This window comes from Leptopilina boulardi, unplaced genomic scaffold, assembly GCF_019393585.1.
Source record: "Leptopilina boulardi isolate dan_hultmark-lab unplaced genomic scaffold, ZJU_Lbou_2.1 LbouV2_156, whole genome shotgun sequence".
Lineage (NCBI taxonomy): Eukaryota > Metazoa > Arthropoda > Insecta > Hymenoptera > Figitidae > Leptopilina > Leptopilina boulardi.
In genome coordinates, this window is record NW_026137703.1 from 17,894 (window position 1) to 38,405 (window position 20,512).

General features: G+C 31.2%; 1 protein-coding gene across 2 annotated transcripts in view; it reads left to right on the top strand.

Moving 5' to 3' along the window:
* The first annotated feature begins 9,159 nt into the window (after window positions 1-9,159).
* Window positions 9,160-20,512, top strand: part of LOC127276932 (glutamate receptor ionotropic, kainate 2-like) — a 588,544-nt gene continuing 577,191 nt past the window's right edge. For both annotated transcript variants that reach the window (XM_051297684.1, XM_051297685.1), the window contains exons 1-2: window positions 9,160-9,216; window positions 12,643-12,795. In XM_051297684.1, coding sequence (XP_051153641.1) covers window positions 12,658-12,795 — 138 coding nt within the window. In that variant the 5' untranslated portion in view covers window positions 9,160-9,216; window positions 12,643-12,657. The remainder of the gene's footprint in view (window positions 9,217-12,642; window positions 12,796-20,512) is intronic.

The following is a 20,512-nucleotide window of genomic DNA, read 5'->3' on the forward strand; positions in this document are numbered from 1 at the left end:
ATAGACTCTTGCAACTGGCGATTAGGCATTTTTGTGAGTATTCACACAGTTACTTCCAATTCAGTAAAGGTGGGCGTGGCCTAATCGCCAGTTGCAAGAGTCTATCCCCGAAAAAGCATAGAACTTATGCAAACATAGTAGGATGATGTTATGTGCGATCTTCGCATGGCGTTGTTGCTATTAAACTACATGTTTTGTACTATAGAAGCATATATACTATGCTTTTTTAGTACGGACAAATACTATCCTAAAAATTCTCAAATCTTTGCTCTATTAGTATGAAAAGTTTAAAGAAAAATAGCAGCAATCTATTTCATACTATAAAAGGCAGATTTTTCTCTCCGTGTACCAAAGGATTTTAAAAATCCCACAAAAAAATTTTTTATATCCTTTTTTCCAAAAATGTTTTTTTAATCGAAAAAATTTTTAAATAGAAAAATTTAAGGTTATATATAATAAAATCGTATTCCTTACGTCAAGACGAATCGATCGATATATATACAGTATACATTTGAGGTAAATTTAAAGAATTAATGAAAGTTAAAAAATCAAAAATTGACATTTTGGCAATAAAATTTTGCTTTCTCTACGAGGAAGCAAATTTTTTTGCTGATCGTAAAGAGGAAGCAAAATGTTCATGTAATGAACATCTTAATTTACTACTTGTTTAAAAAATGATTGGATATGTTTAAAACTTGCTATTTGAAGGTTTTTGAGGTCGTTGATTACGAATCTCAAATAAGATTTTCAAAAATTCATTATGGCGTATCCAATATGGCGGATATGTTTTTAAAAAGAGATTGGATTTCCTTTAAACTTGTTACTCATCGGAGGTTTTTGTGGTCGCTGATTACGAATCTGAAGTCAGATTTTTAAAAAATTCTATATGACGTATCCAATATGGCGGACAAATTTTTAAAACATGATTGGATTTGCTTTAAACTTGTTACTTGGAGGTTTTTTTGGTCGCTGATTACGAATCTAAAGTCAGATTTTTAAAAAATTCGATATGGCGTATCCAATATGGCGGATATGTTTTTAAAAAGAGATTGGATTGGCTGAAAACTTGTTATTCGGAAGTTTTTGAGGTCGCTGATTACGAATCTAAAATAAGATTTTCAAAAATTCATTATTGCGTATCCAATATGGCGGACGAATTTCTAAAAAGCGATTGGATTTGCTTAAAACTTGTTTCTATAATTCTATATCATTCGAAAAGCAAAGTAAATGAATACTGTAAAAGTGTTTTAGCGAAAATTATACTAAGAACTGACAATAATCAACGAATGCAACAGTATAAAATTGTATTGAATATTTTGAAAGCGACATTAATAGCAGAATAATATCTTGTGTAATTTTCATTTAAAGTTGATGTAAATTGATTAAAATACTTAATTTAATCTAAAATCTTTTTGAAGAATTATGGCATAAGCTTGCAAATTTAAAATGATATTCATTATTACAAATCAGTAAATTCAGTATATGAAAAATCAGAAAAGTAATATTTGTGAAATTCAATTCTATATAAAAATATTTGTAGGAAACTTCACGAAAATTACAAAAAATTTCTCGGGAATCCATTTTTCATATACTTGTCCGGGAGTTTCTAGGGAATTTTCCGAGAATCAAGTTGTAAGCGAATCCAAGAACTTTTTAAAAATTCGTCCGCCACATTGGATACGTCATAATGAATTTTGAAATTCTGACTTCAGATTCGTAATCAGCGACCCCAAAAACCCTGAAGCAACAAGTTTTAAGCGAATTAAATTAATTTTTTAAAATTCGCCCGCCGTATTTCAGCCGCCATTTTGAATTTTCAAAAAGTGCCTTTCGGCATTTAAAAGTATTCCTTTTTACGTAAATTTTAAGCCTATGTCCGATAATTTAAACGTAAACCATTTTTGGAGAGCAGGGGGGTCCCGTTGTCGAAGAATGCCTCATATATACTATATGTAATGAATAGAAAGGGGAAAATTATACGAGAAAAATTAATTATACAAATTTTTAGAACAAGAAAAGAATGAAATGTCATTATTTTAATGTTTCCAATTAATGCATATTCGAATTATTATCTACAAGGAGAATTTTGCAAAAACGGAACCTTAAATAAATCGAAATTAAAATTTTACAATTTTCAAAATCTTTAATTATCGGTTTTTTATGAGAAATAATGGTAACTAGGGTTAAACATTATTTCCGTTTTGATGTGACCGAATGTGTTTGAACATCCATAATCTTGGTCATGACAAGAGTGAGTCAGAACACATGGGGGGACACATAAAATAATGTTACCTCTTTGCCTTTTTGCTACCGCGGAAAATTGCTGCTAACATGCACGGAATTTTCGCGAGTTACGAAAGGAAACAGTTGTGACATTACAATGATTATATTCTAAAAACCATTAGTTAAAATTTTCATTTTATGGAATTTCATTTGTGATAATTACTTTTAATGTTGAATTTTCATTTGTTTCAATTAGTATTTTGCACAATTTTCATCGAAACGATTTTCTATATTACGCAATTTTTATATAACCTAAAATTCACTTCACAGAATTTTTATTTGTTCAAATTTTTATTCGTCAGAATTTTTATTTGCTTCAATTTTCATTTAAAGTAATAGGCATTTTAAAGAATTTTTATTTTGTAGAATTTTCTTTAAATGAATTTTTATTTGTTCGAATTATTTTTTGATATATTTACCATGTAACCGATTTTTTATACTCCAGAATGTTTACTTAACCGAAAAATCATTTAACAGAATTTCTAATTGATAGAATTTTTCATTCGAACCAATAAAAATTCGGCTCAAAAATAATTTTGACAATTGAAATTGTATAAAATGAAAATTCTAACTAATGATTTTTAGGTCATAATCATGCGTCCCTTAATTTCAATGTGATATTAACATTTGTCGATAAAATTAACATAGCCGAGCTTTTTAGACGGTAGGTGGCAGCACTATTTTTTTCCTTTCTTTAAATTTTTCCTTTTTTTGTGTCAAAAGCAAAACTCTTATTTGTTAAACGGAAATATTGGTCAAAAAAGTGTAGTATTTTATTACGAATCAGAATATCTAACTTTTGTCTTTTATAATTTTTATCTTGTTTTTCTGAGTTAATCTCTAAGAATTTTTTTTGGATTTTTATCAGTTTTTGTTACCTCTAAAAATCTAAGTCGAAGACGGTCTGCCTCTAAAGTGTATAGAGACACATCAACCATTTTTGTCATCATTCGTTTTGCTTTATCCATCACCTTCTCTATTGCTTTTAAAGAGCTGCTTAGTCTGCTCACGCAATCGTATTGTTATCTGGTTAATTGTTTATATTCATGTTGAATAATAACACTTAAGGCTGATGTTTGTATGAGTTCATTTTTGATAATTACTGAAGTGCCCCTTTAATTTTTTTCATTTCATTTTGCTGTAAAGAAAATAAACTCTGAATTAATATCACTTTGTCATCAAATTTTTCATCGTGGTTGTCATCTAATTTGTCGTCTAACCTTTCTTCGATCCATTTTTCCAAGTCGTATTCCACGAGGGGATTATATTTATTTTTGAATTTCGAAAATGGAGACCCGTTTTTTCGGTCATTTTCTGCGGGATTAAAATGAGATTTCCTTTATTTTCACAAAAATTCATTTTTATTTATTTATTTATTGATACTCCACCGCCCGCAGTCCTAGAAAGACCATAAATGGGCAACTACAAAAAAAATTTACATTTATTCTATAATATGTAAGTAATTATTTAAACATTTTATAAAATCACTTACCGAAGAGCAAAATAAATCAAGATTTGGTTGAATATTAATAAAAAAAATCATTTAAATGGTAACACGCAAAATAAATAGGAGAAATTTTACCAAATTCTCTACTCAAACATGGCAAAGTAAATGGCATAGCATTACGAGAGTTGATTCTAGGCACTCTTAATGGTAAACTATATAATATATCTGGAGCGTAGATTTGGGAAGACAAAATTTTAAAAATAAACAAACAAGCATAGAAAATTCTACGTTGCGCTATTGTGACGAAGCCGAATCGCATACACAATTCATTATGATCCTGGCCACGAGGCGGATATTTTTTATCAACTTTAAATACCAGATATTTGGGGAACCTTTTCTGAATATATTCTAAATAATTATTATACTTTTCAAATTGAGGAATAGCAATAAAAGAAGAAAATTCAATTTTCGATCTAATTAATGAGAAAAAAAGTAACTTTAAAGTCTTAATGTTATAAAAATGTTTAGTTGATCTTAAGAGGTAACCCAAAGATCTGGAAGTAACTGTTACTAATTTTGATATATGGTCATTAAAATTCAATCGACAGTCAAAAGTAACGCCAAGGTCACATAATGAAAAAACTCTCTCCAATGTTATATTATTTAAAACATAGTTGTTAAGAAAAGGTACCTTTGACCTAGTGAAAGTTAAAATATGACATTTAGAGATATTGAGTGGTAAAAAGTTATTTTGTATATTCTTTAATAATTCTAAAAGAAAACCAGGTATACTCTTAATTTAATGTTAAATTTTTGAGAAATGGAAGCTGTATTGTATCTCTGATCTGAGATAAACGCACAGCAATCTACCACAGATCGAGACGAGGATAAGTATTCTCTCACCCAGCAACGTGAACGCACATATCTTTTTTCTGACATTTTATTTTAAGCACGGCTTTAAAATCTGACAAATTTTCGGCATTCATATTTTATGCATATAGTATTTATTATAAATGTATCTCTTATTGATCCTCTTGAATAATTCTAACCTCTTTTAATGAATATGAAATATTTTAATTATATTTATCAATGTTTAACTGTACACAAATTCTTCTAAATCCAATTATTGTATTCATTAAAAATTAGTTTGAAATCGACTTTACTCCGTTTTGTTAGTTTTGTTAAACTGAACAGAAAATTTTGTGACATTTTGGTGGACGAGAATTACTAACGGACAATCAAAAGCATCTATTGCATTTCAAATTTTCTTCTTTTTATTTTTGTTCGTCTATTAACATCTTAAGGGGTTACATGCGTCTAGAAGGCAAAAAATCGTATACATTTTTATAATTTTTTTTTCATTTAATAAATAAGTTATTTTATTCGATCGATTGAACACCTTAAAGTACAGTATCAAAAGAACAATTTGTAAAATTTTTGTTAAGAAATATTAAAAATTGAGCTTACGACCACTGGTTGTTTGAGACGTCTTCCAAAATTGCAGTGATCAAGATTTCTCAAAAACTAATGGAGAGATCTTTCTCAAATTTGGCACGCTTCTTCTATATAGTATTGACTAGTGATTGAACGAAGAATTTTTCCGTTGATTACAATTGATTTTACATGGTCCAAATGGTTAAAAAATTCGTAAGTATTGACAAACAACACTGCCAAAATTTCAGATTTCAATATTTTTTAAAATCCTTCGTTCAATCACTAGTCACCATTATCTAAAAGAAGTGGGCCAAATTTAAGAAAGATCTGTCAATTAGTTTTTGAGAAATCGTGACCACCGCACAGTGGCGAAAAGTGTACTTTTTCGTTTCAAATCACTCCACAGGTCACAATTTTTTATCAAAATGACTGTACTTTTTTTCTACATCTTCGTAATTAAATTCTCTATCCATCTCTCCAACCCATTTTTGAATTTTAGTTTTTCAATTTTTTTAATAACAATTTGTTACAAACCGGAAAATAAATTATCAATTTCTGAATTATTGGGAGGCACCAAGCTGCCAAAATTCAAAGAATTAAAACGTGTTACTTTAAAAGACTCTAGAATTTTGTTTATTATTTTGCGGGATCATTTATCCTATTTTAAAAACGTTTCTGCCAAGCCACTATCATCACTATTATCATTTTAATTTTTGATAAGAATTTTTTTAAGTACATCACACAATAAAACAAAAATTATCCCTTACAAAATTTTTATTTAATTGAAAGGAACTTAATAAAAGTTTAAAAATTACAGTTACGTTAAAAGATGCAAACAAAAATTGTCGTTTACTTAAAACTAAATTAATGGAAATCGATAGAAAGAAAAGAAAATAATTGTATGGAACGACACGTAAAAGTTTTATTCCTTACCTCTACGGCTTAGAATTACCGTCAGAAGTCGTTGCTACTCAGAGCTCTTCTGGCGGACAAAAGAAAATTTGGTAGTGCTAAAACGCGAGAATTTTGTGTGTCTGCACGATATCGAAACGGCGTGGACAAAATCTATGCAACCAGGCGATTGGCAACAAATTGCTAATAAAAAAATTTAACAATGACAATTTTCCCAAATCGGTTCTACATAACTTTGTCGGATGAAGTTTTATTTTATTTTCTCGTCCGCCAGAATTTACTTGCAACTTTGTGCGAATTTGTAATTCGGGATACGACTCGCCGTCGAGCTTAGACGTGGCGTTTTTAAATCCTTATAGAAATTAGCATTTGTCAGGCCAGAACCAGGAAAGGTCTTAATTCCAAGATTAAGAAAGTTGTACTGCTCTGATTTTTGCTCTCAGATCGGCCTCTATCCATCGCCTCAGAATTTAACCCATTAACGCCCAAAAACTGAAAATTCTTTGTACACATTCAGGCTACGTTATTTTAAGTAAATCGGTCAACATTTTCTACGAGAGGTACATTTCCTATAGGTCTTGAGTGTGCTCTTTCCGATTCCGGTGTCAAAAATTAATTTCGTCTAAGCCTAAATTAAATATGGCGGTTTAAATGTCAAAAAACACAAAAAAAGTTTCATTTCTTTAAGTTTGACATTTTTTTTCAATTGGAAAAAATGTAAGAATAAAATTAAATTGTCAACCATAGGTGCATAAAAGTTGTGTACTTTCGAGAAACGTAAAGTAGAATAAAAAATTTCAAGATGGCGGACCAAAATGGCGTCAAATTCATTGTAAAATGTGAAAATTTTGTGCAATATTGGTCAAATTGACAAAATGTAACTGGATTTGCCTGAATTTTGTTACTCGGGGGTTTATGGGGTCGCTGATTAAGAATCTGAAGTCGGTTTTCAAAAATGCAAAATGGCGGATCCAATATGGCGGATGAAATTTTAAAAATGCATTCAAATGGTCTGAATTTTCATACTCGGGGGTTTTCGGGGTTGCAGATTAAGAATCTGAAGTCGGTTTTCAAAAATTCAAAATGGCGGATCCAATATGGCGGATGAAAATTTTAAAAATGCATTCATTTGGTCTGAATTTTCATACTCGAAGGTTTTCGGGGTTGCTGATTACGAATTTGAAAAAAACAATTCATCGTATTTACATGAAATCAGTTACTCGGGGGTTTTTTGCATTTTTGAAAACCGAGTTCAGATTCTTAATCAGCGACCCCATAAACCCCCGAGTAACAAAATTCAGGCAAATCCAGTTACATTTTGTCAATTTGACCAATATTGCACAAAATTTTCACATTTTACAATGAATTTGACGCCATTTTGGTCCGCCATCTTGAAATTTTTTATTCTACTTTACGTTTCTCGAAAGTACACAACTTTTATGCACCTATGGTTGACAATTTAATTTTATTCTTACATTTTTTCCAATTGAAAAAAAATGTCAAACTTAAAGAAATGAAACTTTTTTCGTGTTTTTTGACATTTAAACCGACATATTTAATTTAGGCTTAGACGAAATTAATTTTTGACACCGGAATCGGAAAGAGCACACTCAAGACCTATAGGAAATGTACCTCTCGTAGAAAATGTTGACCGATTTACTTAAAATAACGTAGCCTGAATGTGTACAAAGAATTTTCAGTTTTTGGGCGTTAATGGGTTAAGTGGGATAGTTGGGATTCTAAATTTTAGTAAAAGGGACAGTTTCCTCAAGCTTATTGGTTAGTTGTATTTTTTCTGACGTTTTGGATCTCACGCCGCGAACGTGAGAATGGAAACCGTCCAGATGCAACTTAACACCTCCCTGGAACAAGAAATTATTATAACTAAATTCATAAGTTATAGTTGAAAATATTATTTATTTGTAAAATTGTTGTTGTTGTTATTATTATTAAAATTTTTCTTTTTAATAATAAAAGAAACAGCAAATACATCTTGTTTTACTGTTTTAATTAATTTACAACTTCCAAGAAGAATTTCACTTCACAGAATGTGTGTACATATGACACCTTGAATTATGTTAGAAAATAGTAATACTATTTTTTTTCAATTGCTGTTTTTGTTCCACATGATAATTTCACGTGCTTCTATTTTGGTGCAAAAGTTTGTAGACCAATATCCCGGAGGGGAGCAGAGAACATGGACATAACCAAGCCGATAGCCAGAGCCCCGTCCTGAGTGCATTATAACTGTAAGATTGATATGAGGCAAAATTCCTGAAATGTCCAAACAAAAAATTAAAAGTTCTCGAATTTAATCTATAATTTTCTAAAATGTTGTCATTGTTGGTGAAAGTCTAATAATTAATTATCATTGAATTTGATAAAATAGTTTTTGAATTACATTTTTAATTTTTGACTTAAAAAAAAAAAATTTCAATGTATAATATTTATAAGTAGAATGCACAAAAGTTAACATATATTTTTTAAATAAAATTTGACATTCAAATTCAAGATCAAAATGTTAATTTACGTATATCTCAAAATCGGATTTTTTAATATTTTTTTTAACTATCTCAATGGAAAGCTTGACTAATTTCCTACAAAACATGTAAGTTTCAGAGTGGGATCTTTTAATGTTTCTGAGATAGAGACAATTGATCACACGCGCGCACTCTAACCGCGCGCCGTCACGCAGCGCCAAGTGGTATATGTAATACACATGAGCAATTCGATGTGAGATTAAGGGGTCTATCCTCCGATTTCTTCCATACTAAGTTTTTGGGTAGAGGTTATGGGTCTAATTCAGTAAAAAAAATCATTATTTTTCGAGATATTTGCATTAAAAAATTAGTCCAACTTTTTTTCAATTACTTATAAAACTGTTAACTTTTAGACCTAGAAAAAAATTTCTTAAACGCTTTTTGCGCAGAAAATATTGAAGTTTAAGAAAAAGAAAAAAATTTTTGTCATACTTGTAATAAAATTTCAGGTTTGAAGTGAAAACGGATTTTTCATTGTTTTCATTAACTTGACTGGTATAATAAAATTATAAATCTATCTGTGGAAGTATTTAAAAACTTAAAAGTATTTTTTTTCATTTCACGCTTACTGATATACAGAATAATTTCACATTTATTAAGGTAAGCAAATTTTAATTAATTAATTTACTGCAAAATGCAAAAGTCCTGGAATCCTAAAATATATCCTGGAATTTTAATTTCTGGTCTTAAAATTTTTAAGATTTTAATAATTTGGTTCAAATAGCGTGCCAATCGAATATACTTACACGGTAAAATTTTTGATTGAGCTGCTCTCTTCGGCAGGTGATTTTTTCTCTAAAATTGACAGATTGATGCAATTTACTTCAATTTGAGAGAACTGCTATTCTCGATGTGAAAGCACTGATACCCTACAGGCGTACAACAGATGTCTCTGGTGACTTTACACCACTATTGTGAGATAGTTGATGCCCCACAATAGGAGAGCAGCCTTCTCACATTGGTTCTGCAAGGTTACTATAGTTAGTGTAGCGCAACGTTACTAAATCTAGTAAATCAGCTCACCCAAAAACTTTTCCGTGTGGTTACATTTATTTTATTATTCCTAGAAGAGCATCAGAATTTTTCTTCTTTTAGTTCAAATTCTGTTTTAAAATATAAATGTTAAGTGAAATAAAAAAGTAAAATTAATGAATTGAATGTCCTGGAAAGATAAGAAATCGGTCCTGGAAAGTCCTGTAATGAGAATTTAAAATTGTTATCTAAAATTAATCTTTTATTATCTTATCTATTACTTTATTTTATGTAAATTATCTTAATTTATCACATTTCATAATTTAAATAAAGAACCCTACTGAAAATTCTCATATAGGATCGTTGGAGAACATGACATATCGTCGTTTGATTTGAAGAACATGACACGTCGAAAACGAAATTTTTCTTTTCAAATTTCTTTTGGTACTACTGACCGCGAAATTTAAAATGGTTTGTTATATATTACATTTTTTAAGAATATATGATGATATTAAAATAATAGAAGTAAAATCTTGCACTATACACATATAATTTTGAATATTTTACATGAAATTCGTTTTAAATCAACGGGATTACAATACTGTATTTAAATGGTCGTCAGTATTATTAATTACTTTTACAGCTGTATGAGGTAACGTCATGGGTGGTAAATCCTCAAGGAAATGAATAATTGGAGGGTTTACTATAAAAAATTTACCTAAGTTAATTTAATTTATTTAATAATTGTGTTTTAAAAAATATACTTTACTTACTCTCCATGATTGACTCTTTAAACAAATATTTAAACAACACCAATTGTAACAAAATATTTACAATATAAATATTTATAATATAATAGAATTATTTATAAAATCACAGATTTTATCAATCTAAATATAAACTTTATAAAAAGCTATTTAAGGGAGCGTTCACAAATTACGTAACGTTTTTTTTAATTTTGACCCCCCCCCTCCCCATGTAACACGTTATTGCATACATTAGCGCCATTTTTTCTGCTGTCTGTAACAAAGTGCTTGACCCCCCCTCCCCCAAAAAATGTTACGTAATTTTTGAACGCTCCCTAACCTAATTTTTCTTTGAACTGATATTATGAAGCAAAATCATTTGTTTCATAAAACAGTTTCAAAGATTTGACACATTTTAAATTTCACGGTCAGTGGTACAAACAGAAATTTGAAAAAAAAAATTTTGTTTTCGACGTGTCATGTTCTTCAAATCAAACGACGATGTATCATGTTTTCCAACGCTAATCCGACGTATCATGTTTTTCAACGCCAATTCGATGTATCATGTTTTTACTCCCAGCCATCGTTATATACGATCTCATATAAATTCATATATTAAAATCCACATAAAATCCTATGTGTCATGTAAGAAACTATATAGGATCCTATGAAAAATCATATAGGAAATTGAGACATGATTTGAAGTAGGATTCGATGTAAATTTTTATAAACGTATTCTTAGGTAATAAATTACGTAAATTCCTATGTGAAATCCTACAATTTTTTCTGGTCACATTTTTTCCTTCAATTTCTTATGTCAATTTCCTTCGTGTTTTCTCACTAAAAAACATACCAAAATTCATTGCTCAATCCTTAACCAGAAATTTTCCTATATCAAATCATACATCAAATCTTTTTTCGATTCTTGAATAAAAAATTATTACAAATAATCTGACATGAAATCATATTGAAAATCCTCACGTGAGATCATATATATGATTGATTTGAACATAAGAAATCATATAGGATTTCATGTAGATTCTGAAATATTTATATTTAAGATATATATATATATATATCCTACATAAAATACTATATAGGATCCTATATAGGATTTCATGTAAGAATTCATCACATAGGAATTTATGTGGGATGTCATGTGTGGATTTCATTGTTTTAATTGTCCATCTAAGATACCAAGTCGGAAATTATCTGAGAAATTATGTCGGAAATTATATAGGAAATTATATGGGAAATTCAAATATAGATGTATATCATCATAGTTCTACTTTTACGCCGCCAGATGGTGCTAATTTTTTTTCTCACAGTTGAGATCGGTCTTGAATACTATAGAAGCTGATACTCTAACTCAGAAGGTGTATTGCAAAGCACAATTTCTTTTCTTTTCAGATGAATTACAGTAATGTTATTTGATTTTTAATTAAATAATTTTTAATTTTGATAAACTGCCGTCTGCCAACTGAAAATTCCTATATGAAATCCTATATTGTTTCCTTTATATAATTCTATGTGAAATCTTAAATATAAATATTTCAGAATCTACATGAAATCCTATATGATTTATTATGTTCAAATCAATCATATATATGATCTCACGTGAGGATTTTCAATATGATTTCATGTCAGATTATTTGTAATAATTTTTTATTCAAGAATCGAAAAAAGATTTGATGTATGATTTGATATAGGAAAATTTCTGGTTAAGGATTGAGCAATGAATTTTGGTATGTTTTTTAGTGAGAAAACACGAAGGAAATTGACATAAGAAATTGAAGGAAAAAATGTGACCAGAAAAAATTGTAGGATTTCACATAGGAATTTACATAATTTATTACCTAAGAATACGTTTATAAAAATTTACATCGAATCCTACTTCAAATCATGTCTCAATTTCCTATATGATTTTTCATAGGATCCTATATAGTTTCATACATGACACATAGGATTTTATGTGGATTTTAATATATGAATTTATATGAGATCGTATATGAGAATTTTCAGTAGGGAATAGTCTAAAAATATGTTTTTTTCTTCAATTTTCAATGATAGAGTACAACTCCTAACTTTTTTTGAAAAGTCATAAAATCAGTATTTTCAACTCCCCATTCTCCCCTACCACTACCTGTCCAGTCACTACCGGTAGTCACTTCTAGTAGTTACTGCCGGTAACCGATACAAGCAGTGACAACCGGTAGACTCTACTGGGAACTTTTCCAACCTGAGCAAATATATTATATAGAATATATCACTTTTAACGCATTATAAATAAAAAAGTTATGTTTTTCAGACCGAAACTGCTCTAATGTATGATGCTGTCTATTTATTTGCAAAAGCACTTCACGTCTTAGATGCATCTCAACAAATTGACGTCAAACCACTATCATGTGAGTCAACTGTTACGTGGGACCACGGATATTCTTTAATTAATTACATGAAAATCGTAAGTTACATAAATATTTCTTTCCTTAATACTTTTAAAAAAATCAATAACATGCAGTATCCACTATGGGCGGAAATATTGAGACCTCTTTTTTTATCATTATAAAACAACTTTAGATTTAAAAAATATAAGAACTGAAATATTTTTATTTTCTACAAAATGATAAACTTCTGTAAGAATTATCTCTTTATAACGAAGAGAAAATGTTAACGCTAATGTTAATGTTTTTTAGTCAAAAAATAAAGAATTAGTATTCAATAAAATTGAGAAATAGTTTTTTCAAAATATTTTTTTCTGTAGAAAGAATTTATTTGAATAATTTCATTAAATTGCGTAGAGTATCAAATTTAATTGAATTTATGCATATATATATATATATATAATAAATATTAATATATATATACATATATGGGGTAAAATTCCTGTAACGAATTAAGTGAAAAAAAGTTGATCGGATCGGGCTGTAACTTGCACATAGTTTAGCCCTAGGGGTGAGTAATTTAACCACGAAGTATTGTTAGGTTTTTTCAAAAACTGTCGGAGAGGGAGGGGGTTGAATTTTGTTTTAAATTTAAACAGTAAATTTTGGAACACTTGTAACTTTTAAACAGAAAGAAGAAAAACAATGTAGCCTATATGATTTCGAAAGGTTTTTTCATGCTCTTTCAAATGGTGCAATAAAATTTTCAAAAAATTCTAATTTTGACCCTTTTTTCGAAAATTAAACATTTTTTCGAATTTTTTTTGAAGTTCGGTCCTTTTTATTTTTTTATTTATTTTTTTTTTGAAAGTAAAAAAATGTGTATTTTCACCACAAAAAATATTGAGATGTAGTTTTTTGTTATTTTCGATATATTTATTAATTAATGTTAATAAAAAATGAAATATTTTACAAACAAATATAGTTATTGCAATCCTGAAGGTACCAATTGAAAGCTGACGTTATTCCGCATCCAACGAACCCTATATGAAGTAGGGTCAGCCGGGGTAAATCCGAACGGGGGGTAAATCCGAACGCTAATTATTTCAGCTTAATTAAAATTTTTAAAAATAAGTTCGATATGAGAATTTTTACCTCAGATCCTCTTCAAGAGATGCTAAGTATTATCCCATTTTTCGTTTGTTAATTAGCAACAGCATAAACAAAGATAACGAGTATTGCAAAAAAGATTGAAAATCAAAGATGACACTCTTTCAGTATTTTGTCTCGTATTTGAAGAAAAAGAAGCTAAAAATTCATTTTATTATTTATAATTGTTTGTTATGAATACTAGAACAGAAACTATTTTTCATTTTTGCCTTCTGTAAAATTTTATTAATAATATCAGACCGTTTGTATTTACCCAGGAAAATTGGAAAACCGGGGTAAATCCGAACGGTATTTTCAATAATTTTTTTTTACATCAGAGCCACACAAAATTGTTTTTATTTCATTACACTATTATTTTAACATTATAAAAGTACATAGAAAAAAGTTTTTCTTTCTATACGTATCCTCGTTAGTAATTAATAAGCAGAAACTTAATCTCTGTTCTCTCGAAGGAGTGTTTTAATTTTTTTGCCAAATGGTTTGTTGAAAAAAGTTTTTCAGGATCTTAATAAAATTTGGTATTCTACGGTTTTTGGGGTCGCTAATTACCAATTTCAAGTCAGTTTTTCAAAATTCAAAATGGCTGACGAGAATTAAAAAATTCATTGGATTCGCTCGAAAATTGTTACTCGGGGGGTTTCAGGGTTAGCAAATTTGATCATTTTTAAAAATAAGTTTTAGGAAAGTACGCCATTTTGAATTTAAAAAATTTGACTTTTATTTTTGTATTTACATTCAATCACTCCAAAATACTTTCTGTACCAAGTTTTGCAAAAATCCGTTATGATTTGATAAAGTTATTGAAGGTTTTAATTGTGTAATTTAATACGAACGCTAAGTTTCCTGCGATTGTAATTTATCAAAAAAATTTTCTACCCCATAAAATTGTACTATGGAAGTAAAGTAACAACTTCATGCACCAGAATACCGGAAGTATTTTTTTTTAAAGAAAAAACTTATGTTATTGTTGAAACTTACTAAAAGCGTTCGGATTTACCCCGGTTGACCCTACTTTGGGTTAGTGGATTGTTAATACACAATTGGCTAACATGGCTATAGTTTATAGAAAATCCTCTAATCCAAAATATTCCATATAGGGCTCGTTGGATGCGGAATTATGTCAACTTTCATTTAGTAACGTCAGAGTTACGATAACTTTATTCGTTTGTAAAATACATTATTTTTTATTAACCTTAATAGTTAATGAATAAACTAAAAATTGTAACAATTATATAAGTAGATGAAAAAAATTTTGACATACATGTTTTCCAAAGAAGACATAATAGAATAATAATAAAGTCAATAAATAAAATAAAAAGTAGAATAAACAAAGTCAAAAATAAAATGGTAAAAAGACAATAAAAGATAAAATAAATAATAAGATGAACAAATAAATAAATAGAAAGTGGAGACTGCCAATTACGCCTTCCTGCGGTCATCGAGATCCATTCTTATCATTACCGTGATGATAAAGGTCGCTATGAACCGCCAGTTTTCCAGGGACTGGATCATCAGCGCTACCATGTTCTGCGGTGCAACTGTAGCGTTTACACCGGTAAACATGGCCTGCCTTTCCAAGTCCCATCTACTGCAGGCAGAGAGAGTGTGCTCTGCTTTGTCCACAGGGAACTGTCAGTAAGCACAGTTCTCACTCTCTCTCTTCTTAAAGCGCTGCAGGTACGAATTAAAACATCCGTGACCTGTCAGCGCTTCTGTCAAGTAGTAGGAGATCTATCCATGGTTCCTATCTAACCAAGTGGCGAGTGTCGGTATAAGGCGATAGGTCTATCGACCTTGTACCTCCCCATCCTATCTTTCCTGCCATTTTTCGACGAGCCTGTGCCTCGCTTCGAAGCGGATGCAGTCCTCGCTGGGTCGATCTTCCTCTTCAGAGGAAGGAGGATAATTACCTCCCTCTCAAGCGCCAAAAGATCTGTCCAATAAGCAGAGACGATACGCGAAGTAATGCATCTCTGCGCGGACAGCATCTTTTTGCAGATGGTAGAACATCTTTTCGTTCTCAGGGACGGGGCCCACGCTGGTGCTGCATAAAGCAACTTAGCGTGGGCGACACTCGCCATCAGTCTCCTTTTCTTCTCACGAGGGCCTCCAATATTTGGCATCACCATCATGTGGTAATGGAAGTGTAACCTTCAATCCAGTTCAACACCAAGGTACTTAATCTGTCTCCTCAACTTGACCTCGAATTCGTCCATCACGATTCGTGGGGCTTTATGACCACGTCTGTCTGTGACCAGCAATGCTTCCGTCTTTTTCAGGGCCATTTAAAGACCTCTGGTTTCCAGCCATCATTTTGCTAGCCGCAGACATTCGTTCACCAATGTCCCAAGAGCTTTCGCCGAGTCAGCAGCGCACACGATCAACGCGTCGTCCGCAAAGCCGACGATCACCGCACCTTTAGGCAGGTCCATTCTCAGGAAGTCATCGTACGATACATTCCATAAAAATGGTCCTACCCTCGAGCCTTAAGGGGCCCTATGCTGCATCTTTTCCTTGAGAATGCAGGTGTCTCCCTCGTAAATAATTCACCTGTCGCTGAGATAATTATCCATTATCCGCAACAGGTAAGGCGGCATACCCTTCTGTATCATCGACTCGATGAGATCTTCCCATCTCGCGAAATTGAACGCGTTCCGTATGTCTATTGCTACCAACGCGCAGAAACTCTTCTTCTTATCTGGACCCAATTTGTTCTTCCCTTCTATGGCGAGTTACAGAACTGCCTTTATGGCATCAACTGTGGACCGACCTTTGCGGAATCCAAATTGGTAATCGGATAGACTATTCTCTCCGGTTAAGTGAGATTGCATTCTCTGCAGAACCATGTCCTCTAGAAGTTTGCCCACCGTATCCAACAGGCATATAGGCCTGTAAGATGAGACCTTATCTAGAGGCTTCTTCAGGTGACCGGACGAACTTCTCCTTGTCGAGTCTCTTAGTGTTCCACGAGAAGCTTTTTCGACTAGGGACTTCCTGTCTTCTGCCTCCTCATGTGTCTCCCACTGAGACTGAGAACTCGATGTACGGTGGTCACTTGCGGTATATTCCTCAGAGACCCGCTAGTCGCATATGCGGCTAATTATTTTGAAGGATGCGACCGTTAGATCAATAATGGATCCGATCGCATCTCTCCTAAACGTCCATATTTTCCCCCGGTTTACAACTACTACGTCGTTCCTGGAGATCATTTCTCCGGTCAGAAGTCCTCTTTTATAGAGCCTTGTTTCGCCACACTCTGGAGACTTTGCATTAAAGTCGCCAGTGACGAGAACATCCAACTTGGATTGTCGAAGGCTCGATTGGAGGTCCTGTAATTCGGATTCGAAGTCTGTCAGTGGATCATTTGGCGAAAAGTAACAGCTATACATACATACAACGCAGGTTTGGGTTGCGTGTCCGTAGACAAGGCACCTGTGACACCTTGTCACTTCCAGATGAGTACGAATTGGCACGTTAATCCAGACAATTTGTACTTTTTCCATCTTTAAAATAGCATCAGTATCCGCCTCAGCAAAACGGACCAGTGCCACCTTTGTTCCACTAAAACGTGGCAAAAGTCGACACGTCATTTCCAGGTCAGACTTGCCTAACTCCTTTTTCAAGACTGAAAACACGTCATCCTCGGACGTGGATTCGTCGAGATCCTTTATCTCGATGGTCCTTTTATTTACAAGAGCCGTTACCTCAGCCTTGTCGAGCAAAGCAGAGGTCAGAGCTCTTGCAAACTTGGAGGTCTTTCCTCCTTTTTTAACTACTAGAAGAACCTTTTTCTTTAGAGTTCTTCTTATCCTCAGGACTTCGGTACCAGTCTCTTCTGTCTTAACTGCAGTTTTCATTATAGTAAGGATTTCGGCGTAGGACTCTGTGTTTCTCGCTGATATCTTCACTGCCTCCGTGATCCTGAGCCCAGAAGGGCGACCCTAAAGCTCTGTATTTTTTTCTTTTTTCGAAGCTTTTTTCTTTTATGCCTCCTTTTTTTATTTGTGACGACCCTGAACTCGTCACCATAAACTGATCACAAAAGATATCCATGAGGAAGTAAAGTGTTCATTTCATGAACACAAAAAGTTCATTCCTCAACTTGTTTATAATTTTAATCAAGTTTATTTATAACAAATTTAATTATTTTAAATTTTATATATAGTTATAGTTAATAAACATTCTAATAAATTAAAAATGAAATTTATTTACATAATATTAAAATATTTATTTTTAATAAGTTATTTTTAAAAAAATTTCGTTAAAAAATGAAGAACTGTTCTATCTTAAAAATTATTATTTTTACCTTCTCACATAAATGTTGATCATCAGGCGCAGTATTTAAAAAGGGTTGATTTCCTCAGAAGAAAATACGGGTCCTTTTTTTGGAATGTATTCTGTAGATTTCTTCTTCAGGAAAGATATCACTTCAACAAAATTGTCCACATTTTTTTCCGTAGTTGAATCATAAATTTTAGTTGAGAATGAACACATCACGAAGTAGTAGGTTTATATTTTTGTGATAATGATTTGAAATAAGCAAGAAGTATTGATAATTAAATTTTAAACTGTTAAAAAGGCCAAACACTGTATGACTATAGTTAATATTGTAAAGTTTCGAGAACGCTCGAGAAGGTAGCCATTTGCAATTGTGTTGAGGTTAGGTACAAGTGTGTCGCGCATATTGACATGCGCAGAATAGAAAAACCGCTGCTAAGTTGAGGTATGAACACTTTGCTTCCACATGGAGATTTTTTGTGATCAATTTATGGTAACTTATTTAGTATTATATTAATTTTAAAACGGTGTAAAGTTGTATTTTTTGAGTGTTTGCAGAGATAGATTTTCAACATCAATAACTTCGTAATATTTTACAATAAAAGGTTCAATAATATGTTAATTGAGTCGTTTTTAAATATTCTTCAAGTTGTTCATAATATTTTTAAAAGTACATAAAGATTTTTTAATAAATAATATATAATTAGAAACATAAAATTTTAAACGAATCACAAAATTTATTTATTAATTTTAAATGAATAATTTTGTATATAGATATATATATATATATATAATTTTTAACAATATTTTATGTTCGTTGACTTCCAAGAAAGATTTGAGAGATTCCCAAGATCGAATTAGTGAAAATGCAACATATAATTGACCATGATTAAATACATCTTTGCGTAGATCAAGTCAATCATCTCAAAAGGTGGCTTATCAAATTAGAAAACAGATAATTTAGTTAAATATCACATTCACAAAGAAAAATAATACAATACTTAATACATTTTTGTAGCCTAGTTCATAACTTCTTTAACACAAAAACTGAAATCACTGTAAAAATACAAAAAATTATTTTTAATAGTGAAATCACTGTTGTAAGAATTAATTTCCATTTTAATATTACTTCGTTCAATTTTTTTTGTAAAAAGGTTAAAGGCTGATAAACGAATTTGCTTGAGTGTGTGTGTGATAACTACGAAAAGGCGATAAAGTCTTGAAATTAGCGATTAAGAGAAACATCTCTACTATTTTCTGAATTTTGACGTATTTCCTCAAAGCATTCATTCGATTCTCATGTAAATGTAGGGTGGGGATTACCTTTTTGACAATGATAATTCACTTTATAAAGGTGTTCCGTGATTGCTGCTGTTTTTTTCCACCGTCTCTATATATCTCGCCGAGAGCTTATAGGTATATAGATAAAAATAGTTACTGTGAAATAGGCGTGATTAATTGTTAAGTAATAAAAAAAATCTTATTTATAATAAATTTTATTATCAGAGTGGCGTTTTTTGTATGATGAGCGGATCATAGAAGTGACACAAGATTCCTGTGAGGCTAAACGTGAAATGGTACCAACGTCAACGAAGAGTTGAGCGTGAGTTTAATCACTGCAGTTCCAATCTCAAAGCGCGCTTTATTATCAATGTATTGGAATTATATGTAATCTTGGGGGCTCAATCAACCAAACGACAAATTGACTGCCGAAATTCAGGATCTTTACATTATCAAGATTGGCGGTAGAGAATCGACGCCAAGTAAAAAAAAATTTCCCCGAATATATTTTCTCAAAATATTGGCATTTTTCGACGAAAATTGAATATCTCAAAAAGTTCTTTACCGATTTCGTTTAAACTTTTTTTGCCAGGTAAAAAATGTAAAAAAAATCATTTCTGTGGTGAAAATGAAAGGATTCCCAAAGAATTATGAAAATTAGGCCTAAAAAACTGAAAAATTTATGATTTTTAGCCACGCTTGGATCCTACACAGTTTAACGGATTCGCATCAAACTTACAGATAATCCTTCTTATTATATTAAGTTCTAAAACGACCGACACCGACCGACACCAAAAACAAATTTTTCGTTTTCTTTTTGAAGTTATTTACAGTTTTCCTTCAAAATTTGAAATCACATGCCTTACATACATGTCTATTCAAAAAAAATGCCAAATTTTTTTTGCGCGATTTTTTGCAAAAAAAATTTTTTGCAATTTTTTGCACTTTTTTATTTTTTTACGATAATAAAACATAAAATACGTCACTATTTTAAATCTCAGCTAAAAAAAAATTTTTTTCACAAAGTTATGGCGATATTCAATTTCCCTCATATCCTTCTTATTATAT